The sequence below is a fragment of the Phyllopteryx taeniolatus genome, chromosome 18 (genome assembly GCF_024500385.1).
Source record: "Phyllopteryx taeniolatus isolate TA_2022b chromosome 18, UOR_Ptae_1.2, whole genome shotgun sequence".
NCBI classification, from domain to species: domain Eukaryota; kingdom Metazoa; phylum Chordata; class Actinopteri; order Syngnathiformes; family Syngnathidae; genus Phyllopteryx; species Phyllopteryx taeniolatus.
In genome coordinates this window covers 2458617-2473486 of record NC_084519.1, presented here as the reverse complement: position 1 = coordinate 2473486, position 14870 = coordinate 2458617, and the positions used below count along the sequence as shown (strand labels likewise).

At 39.3% G+C, this 14870-nt stretch overlaps 2 protein-coding genes across 4 annotated transcripts in view; one reads left to right on the top strand and one right to left on the bottom strand.

The window, feature by feature from the left end:
• LOC133468427 (uncharacterized) overlaps nucleotides 1-8954 on the top strand; it is a 41218-nt gene extending 32264 nt beyond the window's left edge. The window contains exons 1-2 of one of the 2 annotated variants that reach the window (XM_061754318.1): nucleotides 7110-8034; nucleotides 8422-8954. In XM_061754318.1, coding sequence (XP_061610302.1) covers nucleotides 7204-8034; nucleotides 8422-8751 — 1161 coding nt within the window. In that variant the 5' untranslated portion in view covers nucleotides 7110-7203 and the 3' untranslated portion in view covers nucleotides 8752-8954. Of the gene's footprint in view, nucleotides 1-7109; nucleotides 8035-8421 lie in introns of those variants that run through there. The other variant, XR_009785497.1, reaches the window with a different exon arrangement.
• A 419-nt stretch (nucleotides 8955-9373) lies between these two features.
• On the bottom strand, nucleotides 9374-13501 carry LOC133468616 (uncharacterized). 2 transcript variants are annotated; one of them, XM_061754720.1, is made up of 3 exons: nucleotides 13343-13501; nucleotides 12582-12699; nucleotides 9374-11850 (listed from the first exon to the last, which is right to left on the bottom strand). In XM_061754720.1, exons 2-3 carry the CDS (start codon nucleotides 12690-12692, stop codon nucleotides 9892-9894), a joined length of 2070 nt encoding a protein of 689 aa, XP_061610704.1. In that variant the 5' UTR covers nucleotides 12693-12699; nucleotides 13343-13501; the 3' UTR covers nucleotides 9374-9891. The 2 variants fall into 2 exon arrangements, with proteins under 2 accessions (XP_061610704.1, XP_061610703.1); XM_061754719.1 differs by lacking the exon at nucleotides 13343-13501 and having other exon boundaries at nucleotides 12582-12969.
• Between the last annotated feature and the right edge of the window lie 1369 nt (nucleotides 13502-14870).

Genomic DNA, 14870 nt, shown 5'->3' with positions numbered 1-14870 from the left:
GATGGGACCTCTTTTGTTGCAGACCTGGGGGGGTGTAGTGTCCCCCAGAACTGGTCTGGTGTTGTGATAACTAGGAGTTTTTTTTATGAATTTTTGAAATCCGTGATCATGCCAGTGAAATACACCAAATTCAAGAGTCTTTTATTTTGAAATGCCACATCACATTTTAATGGGACCTCTTTTGTTGCAGACCTGGGGGGGTGTAGTGTCCCCCAGAACTGGTCTGGTGTTGTGATAACTAGGAGTTTTTTTTTAATGAATTTTTGAAATCCGTGATCATGGCAGTGAAACACACCAAATTCAAGAGTCTTTTATTTTGAAATGCCACATCAGATTTTGATGGGACCTCTTTTGTTGCAGACCTGGGGTGGTGTAGTGTTCCCCAGAACTGTTCTGGTGTTGTGATAACTAGGAAAATGTTTTTTATGAATTTTTGAAATCCGTGATCATGGCAGTGAAATACACCAAATTCAAGAGTCTTTTATTTTGAAATGCCACATCAGATTTTGATGGGACCTCTTTTGTTGCAGACCTGGGGTGGTGTAGTGTTCCCCAGAACTGTTCTGGTGTTGTGATAACTAGGAAAATGTTTTTTATGAATTTTTGAAATCCGTGATCATGGCAGTGAAATACACCAAATTCAAGAGTCTTTTATTTTGAAATGCCACATCAGATTTTGATGGGACCTCTTTTGTTGCAGACCTGGGGGGGGGGGGGGGGGGGTGTAGTGTCCCCCAGAACTGGTCTGGTGTTGTGATAACTAGGAGTTTTTTTTTATGAATTTTTGAAATCCGTGATCATGCCAGTGAAATACACCAAATTCAAGAGTCTTTTATTTTGAAATGCCACATCAGATTTTAATGGGACCTCTTTTGTTGCAGACCTGGGGGGGGGGGGGGGGTGTAGTGTCCCCCAGAACTGGTCTGGTGTTGTGATAACTAGGAGTTTTTTTTAAATGAATTTTTGAAAACCGTGATCATGGCAGTGAAATACAGCAAATTCAAGAGTCTTTTATTTTGAAATGCCACATCAGATTTTGATGCGTCCTCTTTTGTTGCAGACCTGGGGTTGTGTAGTGTCCCCCAGAACTGGTCTGGTGTTGTGATAACCTGGAATTTTTTTTTTAATGAATTTTTGAAATCCGTGATCATGGCAGTGAAACACACCAAATTCAAGAGTCTTTTATTTTGAAATGCCACATCAGATTTTGATGGGACCTCTTTTGTTGCAGACCTGGGGTGGTGTAGTGTCCCCCAGAACTGGTCTGGTGTTGTGATAACTAGGAAAAATTTTTATGAATTTTTGAAATCCGTGATCATGGCAGTGAAATATACCAATTTCAGTGGACTTTTATTTTGAAATGCCACATCAGATTTTGATGGGACCTCTTTTGTTGCAGACCTGGGGTGGTGTAGTGTCCCCCAGAACTGGTCTGGTGTTGTGATAACTTGGAATTTTTTTTTTTATGAATTTTTGAAATCCGTGATCATGACAGTGAAATATACCAATTTCAGTGGACTTTTATTTTGAAATGCCTCATCAGATTTTGATGGGACCTCTTTTGTTGCAGACCTGGGGGGGGTGTAGTGTCCCCCAGAACTGGTCTGGTGTTGTGATAACTAGGAGTTTTATTTTAATGAATTTTTGAAATCCGTGATCATGGCAGTGAAACACACCAAATTCAAGTGTCTTTTATTTTGAAATGCCACATCAGATTTTGATGGGATCTCTTTTGTTGGAGACCTGGCATGGTGTAGTGTCCCCCAGAACTCATCTGGTGTTGTGATAACTAGGAAAAAAAAATTTATGAATTTTTGAAATCCGTGACCATGGCAGTGAAATACACCAAATTCAAGAGTCTTTTGTTTTGAAATGCCACATCAGATTTTGATGGGACCTCTTTTGTTGCAGACCTGGGGTGGTGTAGTGTCCCCCAGAACTGGTCTGGTGTTGTGATAACTAGGAGTCTTTTTTTATGAATTTTTGAAATTCGTGATCATGGCAGTGAAATATACCAATTTCAGTGGACTTTTATTTTGAAATGCCACATCAGATTTTGATGGGACCTCTTTCGTTACAGACCTGGGGTGGTGTAGTGTCCCCCAGACCTGGTCTGGTGTTGTGATAACTAGGAATTTTTTTTTTTATGAATTTTTGAAATCCGTGATCATGGCAGTGAAATATACCAATTTCAGTGGACTTTTATTTTGAAATGCCACATCAGATTTTGATGGGACCTCTTTTGTTGCAGACCTGGGGTGGTGTAGTGTCCCCCAGAACTGGTCTGGTGTTGTGATAACTAGGAGTTTTTTTTTAATGAATTTTTGAAATCCGTGATCATGGCAGTGAAACACACCAAATTCAAGAGTCTTTTATTTTGAAATGCCACATCAGATTTTGATGGGACCTCTTTTGTTGAAGACCTGGGGTGGTGTAGTGTCCCCCAGAACTGGTCTGGTGTTGTGATAACTAGGAAATTTTTTTTATGAATTTTTGAAATCCGTGATCATGGCAGTGAAATATACCAATTTCAGTGGACTTTTATTTTGAAATGCCACATCAGATTTTGATGGGACCTCTTTTGTTGCAGACCTGGGGTGGTGTAGTGTCCCCCAGAACTGGTCTGGTGTTGTGATAACTAGGAATTTTTTTTTTATGAATTTTTGAAATCCGTGATCATGGCAGTGAAATATACCAATTTCAGTGGACTTTTATTTTGAAATGCCACATCAGATTTTGATGGGACCTCTTTTGTTGCAGACCTGGGGGGGGTGTAGTGTCCCCCAGAACTGGTCTGGTGTTGTGATAACTAGGAGTTTTATTTTATGAATTTTTGAAATCCGTGATCATGGCAGTGAAATATACCAATTTCAGTGGACTTTTATTTTGAAATGCCACATCAGATTTTGATGGGACCTCTTTTGTTGAGACCTGGGTGGTGTAGTGTCCCCCAGAACTGGTCTGGTGTTGTGATAACTAGGAAAATTTTTTTTATGAATTTTTGAAATCCGTGATCATGGCAGTGAAATACACCAAATTCAGAGGTCTTTTATTTTGAAATGCCACATCAGATTTTGATGGGACCTCTTTTGTTGCAGACCTGGGGTGGTGTAGTGTCCCCCAGAACTGGTCTGGTGTTGTGATAACTAGGAGTCTTTTTTTATGAATTTTTGAAATTCGTGATCATGGCAGTGAAATATACCAATTTCAGTGGACTTTTATTTTGAAATGCCACATCAGATTTTGATGGGACCTCTTTTGTTACAGACCTGGGGTGGTGTAGTGTCCCCCAGACCTGGTCTGGTGTTGTGATAACTAGGATTTTTTTTTTTTATGAATTTTTGAAATCCGTGATCATGGCAGTGAAATATACCAATTTCAGTGGACTTTTATTTTGAAATGCCACATCAGATTTTGATGGGACCTCTTTTGTTGAAGACCTGGGGTGGTGTAGTGTCCCCCAGAACTGGTCTGGTGTTGTGATAACTAGGAAAAAAATTTTTATGAATTTTTGAAATCCGTGATCATGACAGTGAAATATACCAATTTCAGTGGACTTTTATTTTGAAATGCCACATCAGATTTTGATGGGACCTCTTTTGTTGCAGACCTGGGGGGGTGTAGTGTCCCCCAGAACTGGTCTGGTGTTGTGATAACTAGGAGGTTTTTTTTAATGAATTTTTGAAATCCGTGATCATGGCAGTGAAATACACCAAATTCAAGAGTCTTTTATTTTGAAATGCCACATCAGATTTTGATGGGACCTCTTTTGTTGCAGACCTGGGGTGGTGTAGTGTCCCCCAGAACTGGTCTGGTGTTGTGATAACTAGGAATTTTTTTTTTATGAATTTTTGAAATCCGTGATCATGGCAGTGAAATACACCAAATTCAAGAGTCTTTTATTTTGAAATGCCACATCAGATTTTGATGGGACCTCTTTTGTTGCAGACCTGGGGTGGTGTAGTGTCCCCCAGAACTGGTCTGGTGTTGTGATAACTAGGAATTTTTTTTTATGAATTTTTGAAATCCGTGATCATGGCAGTGAAATATACCAATTTCAGTGGACTTTTATTTTGAAATGCCACATCAGATTTTGATGGGACCTCTTTTGTTGCAGACCTGGGGGGTGTAGTGTCCCCCAGAACTGGTCTGGTGTTGTGATAACTAGGAGTTTTTTTTTAATGAATTTTTGAAATCCGTGATCATGGCAGTGAAATACACCAAATTCAAGAGTCTTTTATTTTGAAATGCCACATAAGATTTTGATGGGTCCTCTTTTGTTGCAGACCTGGGGTTGTGTAGTGTCCCCCAGAACTGGTCTGGTGTTGTGATAACTAGGAATTTTTTTTTTATGAATTTTTGAAATCCGTGATCATGGCAGTGAAATACACCAAATTCAAGAGTCTTTTATTTTGAAATGCCACATCAGATTTTGATGGGACCTCTTTTGTTGCAGACCTGGGTTGGTGTAGTGTACCCCAGAACTGGTCTGGTGTTGTGATAACTAGGAAAAAAAATTTATGAAGTTTTGAAATCCGTGATCATGGCAGTGAAATATACCAATTTCAGTGGACTTTTATTTTGAAATGCCACATCAGATTTTGATGGGACCTCTTTTGTTGCAGACCTGGGGGGGTGTAGTGTCCCCTAGAACTGGTCTGGCTGTTGTGATAACTAGAAGTTTTTTTTAAATGAATTTTTGAAATCCGTGATCATGGCAGTGAAATACACCAAATTCAAGAGTCTTTTATTTTGAAATGCCACATCAGATTTTGATGGGACCTCTTTTGTAGTGTCCCCCAGAACTGGTCTGGTGTTGTGATAACTAGGAAAATTTTTTTATGAATTTTTGAAATCCGTACAACATATGCAGTTTTCAGAGATTTTTATTTTGAAATACAATATCAGATGTTCATCAAACCTCTTTTCGCGGTGTCCTTGGTGGTCTGTCACACAAATCTGGACTTGTCTTGCGATACCAATGGGATTATGTTGGGGTGGCTTTGGCTCAGTAGGTAGAACAGGTTCGAATCCCTGCTACGACTGTCCGCATGTCTAAGTGTCCTTGGGCAAGACACTGAACCCTAATTTGCTCCCAGTGGGCATGGCAGCCCCTCGCATGGCAGCAGTCGCCCATTGGTTTATGATTGTGTGTGTGAATATGAGTCTTTGTAAAGCGCTTTGGCCACTGTGATGATGGAGATAAAGCGCTATATAAGTGCAGTCCATTGCCATTTATTTTTCCCAAGATATCAAATAAATTAATTATTTTAATGTATCTATGTATGTAATGTATCTCAAGATTCTAATTAACTTTGCTGGCTGCATTCCTTAACCGAAGAACACTGACATCCGTATTATTGGGAAGCTTTTATTTTGAAGGTGGCTTCGCCGCGAGTTGGCGACCTGTTACCGTAATGCCGATTATGAACTAAATTAGGGGCGGCTGGCTTGACTGCTACTTTTCGAGTGGAGGCTGGCTTGACCGCAGTAATCTGAGGGCGGGCGTCATCAAGTGTGAGCAAATTAAGTAACAGACCAGGTGAGCTCTAATCAGGAACAGATGAGACTCGCATGAGATCTGGAAATATACCCGTGGACTAAGTGTGTATGATACGAATATTCTGTGTGATACGACCTATTAATTGTGTACACAATATAAAGAAAACCCTAGAACTATAATAAATATAATTATATTAATATATATGTAAATAACTATAATGCGCTCTAAAGGGTACCCATTATCTTGATAACCTTTATAAATCAGGTATACGTATTATGTGTATACATAGGTAGGCACGCGATATTCCGGAAGATAAATTTAAATAATAGACAACGCGTGTGCCGGGCGGACGTGATCACGTCTGGGTTGCGTCGTGACGTTCTACTTCCGGGTTAACGGAGCATGCCAGTGTCCCCGGAGAAGCAGCCTGGAAACTATACCGGATGTTTTTGTTGGCATAAAACGCTTCACTATGAATAAAGGAAATATGTTTACTGGTGCCAGCAGTTTGCTAGCTTGATGGAAAGAATACTTTGAGGAGTTGATGAATGAGGAAAATGAGAGAGAAGGGAGAGTAGAAGAGGCAAGTGTGGTGGACCAGGAAGTGGCAATGATTAGTAAGGAGGAAGTTAGAAAGGTATTAAAGAGGATGAAAAATGGAAAGGCAGTTGGTCCTGATGACATTCCTGTGGAGGTATGGAAGCATCTAGGAGAGGTGGCTGTGGAGTGTTCAATAGAATTCTAGTGCGTGAGAAGATGCCTGAGGAATGGAGGAAAAGTGTACTGGTGCCCATTTTTAAGAACAAAGGTGATGTGCAGAGCTGTGCCAACTATAGAGGAATAAAGTTGATGAGCCACAAAATGAAGTTATGGGAAAGAGTAGTGGAGGCTAGACTCAGGACAGAAGTGAGTATTTGCGAGCTACAGTATGGTTTCATGCCTAGAAAGAGTACCACAGATGCATTATTTGCCTTGAGGATGTTGATGGGAAAGCACAGAGAAGGTCAGAAGGAGCTACATTGTGTCTTTGTAGATCTAGAGAAAGCCTATGACAGAGTACCCAGAGAGGAACTGTGGTACTGTGGTACTACTGGGAGACATTTTTCGTGTTACGGATGACACACGAGTAAGCGGCTGGAAGACGGTCATGAAGGATAATAAAGCAAGGTAATGAAGGATAATAAAGCAAGGTAATGAGGGAAGACCGTGTGGAAATATAAGAGCACCTTCGGGATTATATTAGGCTGTCTACCAGTCTATGCTACATGAAAATTTGGGAATATAAAGAAAGTCGGTAATCATCGTCAGTAGATATACATAAATACGGAAGCGTATTGCATTCACTTGGATAAAAAAAAAAAAACTCCTGTTTTTCTGAGTAATTTTTTGGAGGTCTTTGTTTTTCTGACTATTTTTTTCAGTTTTTCGGACAAATTTTTTTTCCGCCTGTTTTTCTGACTATTTTTTTCTGTTTTTCTGACTAATTTTTTTTCCGCCTGTTTTTCTGACTATTTTTTTCAGTTTTTCGGACAAATTTTTCTTACACCTGTTTTTCTGACTATTTTTTTTCTGTTTTTCGGACTAATTTCTTTGCACCTGTTTTTCTGACTAATTTTTTTTCTGAGTTATCGGGACACATCGAACTCACGCGAGAACCTGCGAACTACAAGTGACTCTTTGCGGAATCCGTAGTAAGCAACATGACCGGCTTATTCAGTTTGATCAAGTTTTATTTTGATATGGGTTTAAGACACTGGGAGATACTCCTGTCTTTGAGTCACATAGATGGTATTGTTATTAGTTTGTCGACATTACGCAGGCACCTGCGGACTTTGCGTTTGTTCAGGAGGAAAGCCCATTCAGATCTGCTCGATACAGCAATGTTTGTCCAGAATCAGTTGGACAGATATGGTATGCTCCATGGATACAAGATGATGCATTTAAAATGCATTCAGGCTGGCTACGTGGTGACTCAAGAGACGATCAGGAGACTGATGAAAATACTGGACCCGCACGGTGTGCAACTGAGGCGGCGGAATCGGCTTCGCCGGCGTATGTACCACAATCCCGGCCCAAACTTTTTGTGGCATGTAGACTCTTATGACAAACTCAAACCATATGGGATCTGTATCAATGGTGCAATAGATGGTTTTTCACGAATGGTGATATGGCTACATGCTTACTCGACAAACAGTGATCCTAAGATAATTGCTGGATACTTTATTAATGAGGTGTCATCAAGGAATGGGACTTCTGCCCGAATTCGTTCGGACCTTGGCACCGAGAACTGCTTTATTGAGCAAATGCAGATGTTCTTGAGGCACGACCATCTGGACAACTTTTCGCACAGATGTTATCTGTATGGATCGAGCAATCACAACCAAAGAATAGAGAACTGGTGGGGCTTTTTAAGGAGGCAACATGCACAGTTTTGGATGAACCTGTTCCATGATTTAAAAGACTCAGACTTCTTTTCTGGTGACTTCCTGGACAAAAGTATCATTCAGTTCACATGTCTTGAAATAATAGAGGTAAGAACTGCAACCCCCCTCCTGCCAATTGTCTACCTAGTTCCATATTGTACTTCACAAAAAGAAGTAGAATACCACCCTGTGGGTTAGTTTTGGTGTGGTACTAATACTTAGAAATGAGTGTCAAGAGTTCACTCTTTGTAGGCTATATTCAAAACCTTAATCAGACAGTATTGTCAGCATAATATATTATAATTACTTAAATGGAAATTGTAAAATGGAATAAAATGGTTATGTCGGTATCTTGATGTTTTAATTAAGACTACTATTGCGCAGATGTTTAAATTGGAGCTGATTTGTACTACACATTGGCTAGTTAAGTGCAACATATGTACTGCAGTTGGTATATAAAATGTGCAAACTGATTTTATCACGATTTTTCTTTAGCGAGAACTACAGGAAGTTGTTCACCTCTGGAACACTCACAGAATTCGCCCATGCAGAAATGCTGCATCTCCAGGTGGGCGCCCAGTGATGATGTACACCCTACCTGAACTTTTTGGAGCCAGAGAGTACTTGAAAGAGGTATCTCGAGAAAAGATAGAGATCTGCAGAGGAGAATGCCTTCAGAGAGGACCGTACCCCTGTGATGATACAGTGTTTGACATTTGTTGTCTCGCCATGGCAGAAAACAGTCTTCATCCACCCACCTCTCCAGAGGAAGCCATCGAGCTTTACATGTTCTTACGTGCTTACATACGAGCGCAGATTTCATGAACACAACCTGCTCTACAGGATCAAATGACAGGATCATGTAACCCTCCAAAAATGGTAGACCTTACGCACCATGAATTTAACTGTAAAGGGTATTAAAACAGTAAATTACTGTGAATTTGCTCCAAATGGACATCTCCACAATGTGCCTCGTATATCTTCTTTCTATTCCAGAAAAGCAAACGTCCAATGTATGCATGAAAAAACATGGGGAATCTTGGGTTCATTGTGTTCATCATTTATAAATAAAGGTTTCTAATACATTGTGTCTATAATGGTGTGTATGCTTAATGTCAAATGTAGCTCTTACACAATATCTGCTGATACTGAGCAGTGAAACCTTTTTCTTTTTTTATACTTAGTTTTTGTTTATTATAGCACTAAGGAATGATACATTCCTGATTTTTTTTTTGGGGGGGGGGTGTTCTCGTAAATTGGCTGTCTGTGTAATCTGCAGCAAAACAATTAGACGTAACACAATTTGGTGACTATTAGTATTTGCTTATTATGTCATCTTTCAAACATATAAACAGATCAGATCAACTACTGTATTTTTAGGTATTTGAATGCCATGTCACTCTACATTTATGTTAAAATGCAGTTGTCATTAAACTTTCAGCAAATAAAGCATACTTATGAATATATTTTAATATAGCAAGTTCTTTACTTGAGTTTGCACATATTTAATACCCGTAACATTTAACAATGCAAGCATGGAAAAGAAACATGTCCAATTTAAAGATTGCAGGTTGAAACATATCATGTCTCACAGAGCAGGACTCTTGAACTACATAAAATCCCAAACCACCTTGTACCAGACTCACAAACACTGTCGTACTAACATTTGACATGAGGTAGAGATTAAAATTCTATTATAACAGCAAAAATACAATGATGTTTCTAACGTGCAAACATTCCCATCCATCCTAGACTGATAACAAAAGTGAATTGTTGAAAGGGTAGAAAGAACATTTTCAATCAATCTGTGCTTGTGTGAGTTATTGTTTCTTGCATTACTTACACAGACCCTAAGCTAACAAAATATTCTTCTTATATGCTATAGCCCACATTCACAGTCTAAACAATCATAGCTGGCTGAATGGGGAACAGAAAAATGTGTATGTGAACATCAGTCACTTACTCTTATGCTATGTCCATTGCATGAGTGTTGCTGGACAATATTGCCTCCATTTCAGCTCGAAGCTCAGGATAGCTACTGTAAGTTGATGGCAGCTCCACTGTTGGGCCACAAGTATGGGCAATTGGCCGCCGTGCTAGCCCTTCCAAAGAGGTGAAAGTGATTTGAATTTCTTTTACACAGATAACATCCGACCCAGTCAGAAATCTCATCAGCTTCCGGAGACTTATTTCATCCAATCCCCTTATGTACTGATGTAAAAATCGCAAACTTTGGTTCTCTGCTGAAGTAGCTGGAAAAGCTGTTATCATTTTAATCACCTTTTGTGTTGTCGGTTTAATGTCCTCATACAGCTTCTTCATATCCTCTACATTAGGGAAAAACTTCCTGAGTGTTGGTCCTGCAACCTCTGCAATATTATCCAATGCATATTTTGGATGCTGGATGATTTGCTTGTGGGCAACCTGGATAAGCACAGCTCTCAAGTTATCTTGTGTCGGTACTGTTCTTACTCCCATGCGATCCATAAGATCAAGAAACTCTTCCTCATCATCGCCGATAACCGCTTCTTGCAAAGCAGTGGACAAAAGATGACGCTCAGATTGACTAAGATACAACATCAAGGAGTCAAACAGTAAATCAGATGAAACGGAGTGTTCACCAAATATGATGGCTGCCGTAAAGGCTTGTGCCAGCCGAAATGGAAAATACCCATGGTCGTTCAGTCCCTTGGCCAATATCCTGCCAACAGATTTCCATTCTTCCTCTTGCCATTTCGGGGAGAGCGATGGCACCCTCACATCTGCACCTTCTGCTGCACAGTCTAGGAATTCTGTCCAGAAGGCAGCGTATACATCCCTAGACACACCATCAGCATCTGCCCCCATTTCATCGATGAAGCTGTATTTCACAGAGTTTGTCATCACTGCTTCATCCTTGAATTGGGTAATAAGTTCATCTAAGAGAGTTACTCGGTGAAGTTTCACAGTCACATGTAAAAGTTCAAAGGAAGGACTTGGTGGTCTACCAAAAGCTGTCTCAGCATCATTAGGAGTTGAGGTGTAAGTGAGGATGTTTAGTTGTTCGTCTTCTATTGCAAGGTTTGGATCATGTAAGAGTGTATCATCAAGATCACCTAAAAATGGACCCCCTGTCAAAGGACCAAAACTGACCTCTGATGTATTACACAAAGACGTAAGATCAATAATCTGAACAGCTGCAGTGCTCAGCTCATCATCTTCCGTTGTGTGTATTTGACTTATTTCACTGCTATGTCTTTTCCACGTCAGCTGCTCCACCTTTTCCATTGTTTGTTTCTTTTGTCCACATTCTGTTGAGTTTTCATGTTGCTCATCTGTCGGTATGTCAGCTCCTTCCTCTTGGTCATCTCCACCGGCAAGGGTCTTTGTGAACAAATAAAATCTTAACAAAGCTAATTTGTGTGTGTCATAACACTCCCGCACACTTACGTCCTCATCAACTTGTGCTTCCTGAAAGTTAACGATGTCATGACTGAACTCTTCCCACTTTCCCATTGTTGACTTCTCATTTGGGAAAAACAGTTGTTTTGCTTGAGACAGGATCTCAGTTTTAGTGGCATTCTTGTTAATATCCAGAACTCTGGTTCCTCCACCGCTGCGTTTTCTGACTTGTTTGTTGTTATGTATCCACCCTAATTCTATTTTTCTGGTTGTCTTCCAGGCTCGCTTATTATTTTTTAGGTACACATTTGTTGGTTTCACTGTATTCTCTCTCTCTCCCTCAAAACCATGATCACAGACTTTGTTACCCATTGTGCCCATTTTCTTACTAAGTTTTTGGAATAAGGAAAGTCTTTTTGTATCATCTCCACCTCTTCTCTGTTTTTCCACTGAGAAACGCCTTGTAGCAATCCTATCACCATAGGCTGGAATGTAAGAGGCCAAAGCAGCATCATCTATTTCTCCAATTATCGAGCTGTCAATCTATATTAAAAAAAAAAAGAAAACATTAGACATGATGACACAAACTATTATCTCCAAGAATATTTACTTCTGTGTTTAATTCTCGGACAACAAATTACAAATGCTTAATGCAGATGATAACACAATGGACAGTGTAAGACAATAAAAACAGATTTGGAAGCTGGCAATAATGTGAGTACGCTTATATAACATCAGACATTTAAGTTTACAGCTAAGTTTCTAATAGAGAATGCTCAGACCATATCTTAGAGAACCTGATGACCCTCCATGTGAAACATCTTGTTCACTCCAGATAAAGAGTCAAGTCTACAACAGTTTGCAGAGGTTCACCTTTTTTTGCAAGTTTAAAAAAAAGATTTTGCAGCTATAAGACACAGATATTTGGAACTGAAAAATACAGTATAGTATTTCAGTTTTAAGATAAATCAACTACTGAAGAGCTAGGAATTATTACAACTCCTTTTTTAGATGAGCATAATAATTCTCAAAATTATACTTAGTCCCCACCGCCACAATGTCGTCTGTATTTTTTCATTTTAAAATTCACGCTGCGGACCCAATTGTAGCCCCCCAGCGGTCAAGTTTTGGCCTGCGGGCTGAATGTTTGACACCCCTGGTCTAAAATGTATTGGTAAAAGTATATTCATAAATTAATTTGAATGTAAAATATAGTTGAGAAAATCATTTAAAAATTCATATTTACCAGCAGGAACAAATTTCCTGTGACTTACATGATCTTGTTTAATTTTCTGAATACTCTCCTCATGAACACCTCTGTTGCGTAGAAATTCCCACAGACCATCATCATCTTGTGGGAGGCCAGGGGTTGAGGATGTAGCCATTGCAATGCTGGCAATGAAAAAATGTAGGAAAAGGGCATCATCTATATGTGTAATCATTTGCAAACATTTTAATGTGCTTACTCAAATCACCACCAAAACTGATTTGTGTTGTGTCCTTGTGTAATGAAAGCCTTGACTGGTTATTCAAAAATAATAACATTACGGCACTCTAATAGTGCAAAAGACTAAACTCAGCAGATCAATATGGGCTTTTATCAGTTTTGTTGTTGTTGTTAATAGTATTTCAATAGTCTACTGGCAACGTTCTGTGTTGTTTACATGCTTACGTGCCCCATGTTAAACAATTAACACTGTTACTATGCCTCTGGAGTGTTAGTGTATACTTAGTATATAAACTAACATTACAACGAATGTCTCGTTCTACTTACGGAAGCGTAATGTTATTGTATACTAACGTTATGATGAAAAGCACGTTGTCAAGTCAAGGACGAGCAATGAACAGCATCAGCTAAACATGTAGTAACTGTTACCTTACTGAAATCATGCCGAGGAGACGTTCGACTTCGTCTATTACTTACTTGCTACATAAAACCATATAGTAAATATTGGCTTACATTAGAATAGTATGCAGTCTAAAACTAAAGTATTAAGAGTATTATACAACGTGTGTTACTCATTATGTGACTTACCTTAATTGAAGCGGTAATGTAAACGCGTATGGGCAGGTTGAAGGTGTGCGAGCAGTAATCCGCCATTAGTGAGTCCGCAAAGAGTCACTTGCAGTTCGCAGGTTCTCGCGTGAGTTCGTGTGTCCCGATAACTCAGAAAAAAAATTAGTCAGAAAAACAGGTGCAAAAAAATTAGTCCGACAAACAGAAAAATAAATAATCAGAAAAACAGGTGTAAAAAAAATTAGTCCGAAAAACAGAAAAAAAATAGTCAGAAAAACAGGTGGAAAAAATTAGTCCGAAAAACAGAAAAAAAAATAGTCAGAAAAACAGGCGGAAAAAAAATTAGTCAGAAAAACAGAAAAAAATAGTCAGAAAAACAGGCGGAAAAAAAATTAGTCCGAAAAACAGAAAAAAATAGTCAGAAAAACAAAGCCCTCCAAAAAATTACTCAGAAAAACAGGAGTTTTTTTTTTTTTTATCCAAGTGAATGCAATACGCTTCCGTACATAAAAGTTCCTGTTTGTGGCAAACCGGATTAAGAAATTTACGCAAGGGACACCAATCGACTAAAGACCCCCTTACAATATTAAATTGATACAGTGTAATCAATTTTAATACAGTATAGTGAGTGCAATCCTTTCCATTCACAAAAGTGGGCGGATGTGTCAAATTGAGTTGCTATTTACTTAATAGAGGGAGTTAGGGTGTTTATAATGACCAGCTACATACGACATGAGACCGTGTCTAATTTGCATCCTGTACAAGGGAAATTATGTGGAATACATGTCTTTGAGAAGGACTACGTTATTTGGTATGAGGGTTAATCTGTTTGATTGTCACCCCAGATTCAGCGTTAGAGCAGGGAGGACAAAGAGGATTTTTCCATTTGTCTGGCAAGTAAATTTTACAGAGGTTTATTTATTTGCATTGGCTGACACTAAATCAGGCTGACACCATAATTTGGGGACAAGCGGAGAGCTACTTTTTGAGCAAAAGGGACAAATTTATCAGAGTTCGTATTCTTAGATATAAAAAAACTTAAGTCGGTAGGGTTGGGCATGGCCTGTACTTGACCAAACCCGATTCGGTTAGGAGGTTGTGGAGGAAAATATATTTGTAGGGATTAGATAGTCTCCAAATTCTGAACATCCATTTGTCTAGCAGTCCACTGCTTAGACGAGCCTGAACATTTGACTCTGGGTTCTTTATAACCAGTGTCACTGTCAAACTAGTGAACTCAAAGGCAATGTGTGTGAACCTAGCCCAGTTGACTTCATAATCATTAGTTAAGGTGTTGGCTCGAGGTTAAAATAACATTGTTGCTACAGTTATTTGGGACTGGTTCACTCCAGCGGTTGGGGAGGCTTCGTCAAGGCGTTCATCATGTGGGACATGAAGTTATAATACACTGAAGGGTAATAGTAAAGACCAATATATAGATTAATAATTACTAGTTAGGCTTCTTGAAGAAATAGCTGACAGAATAATCTGGGAAGTCCTGCTGTGCCCCAGAGCCCTAAAATCGCTGGGAACGAGCACCAAATTG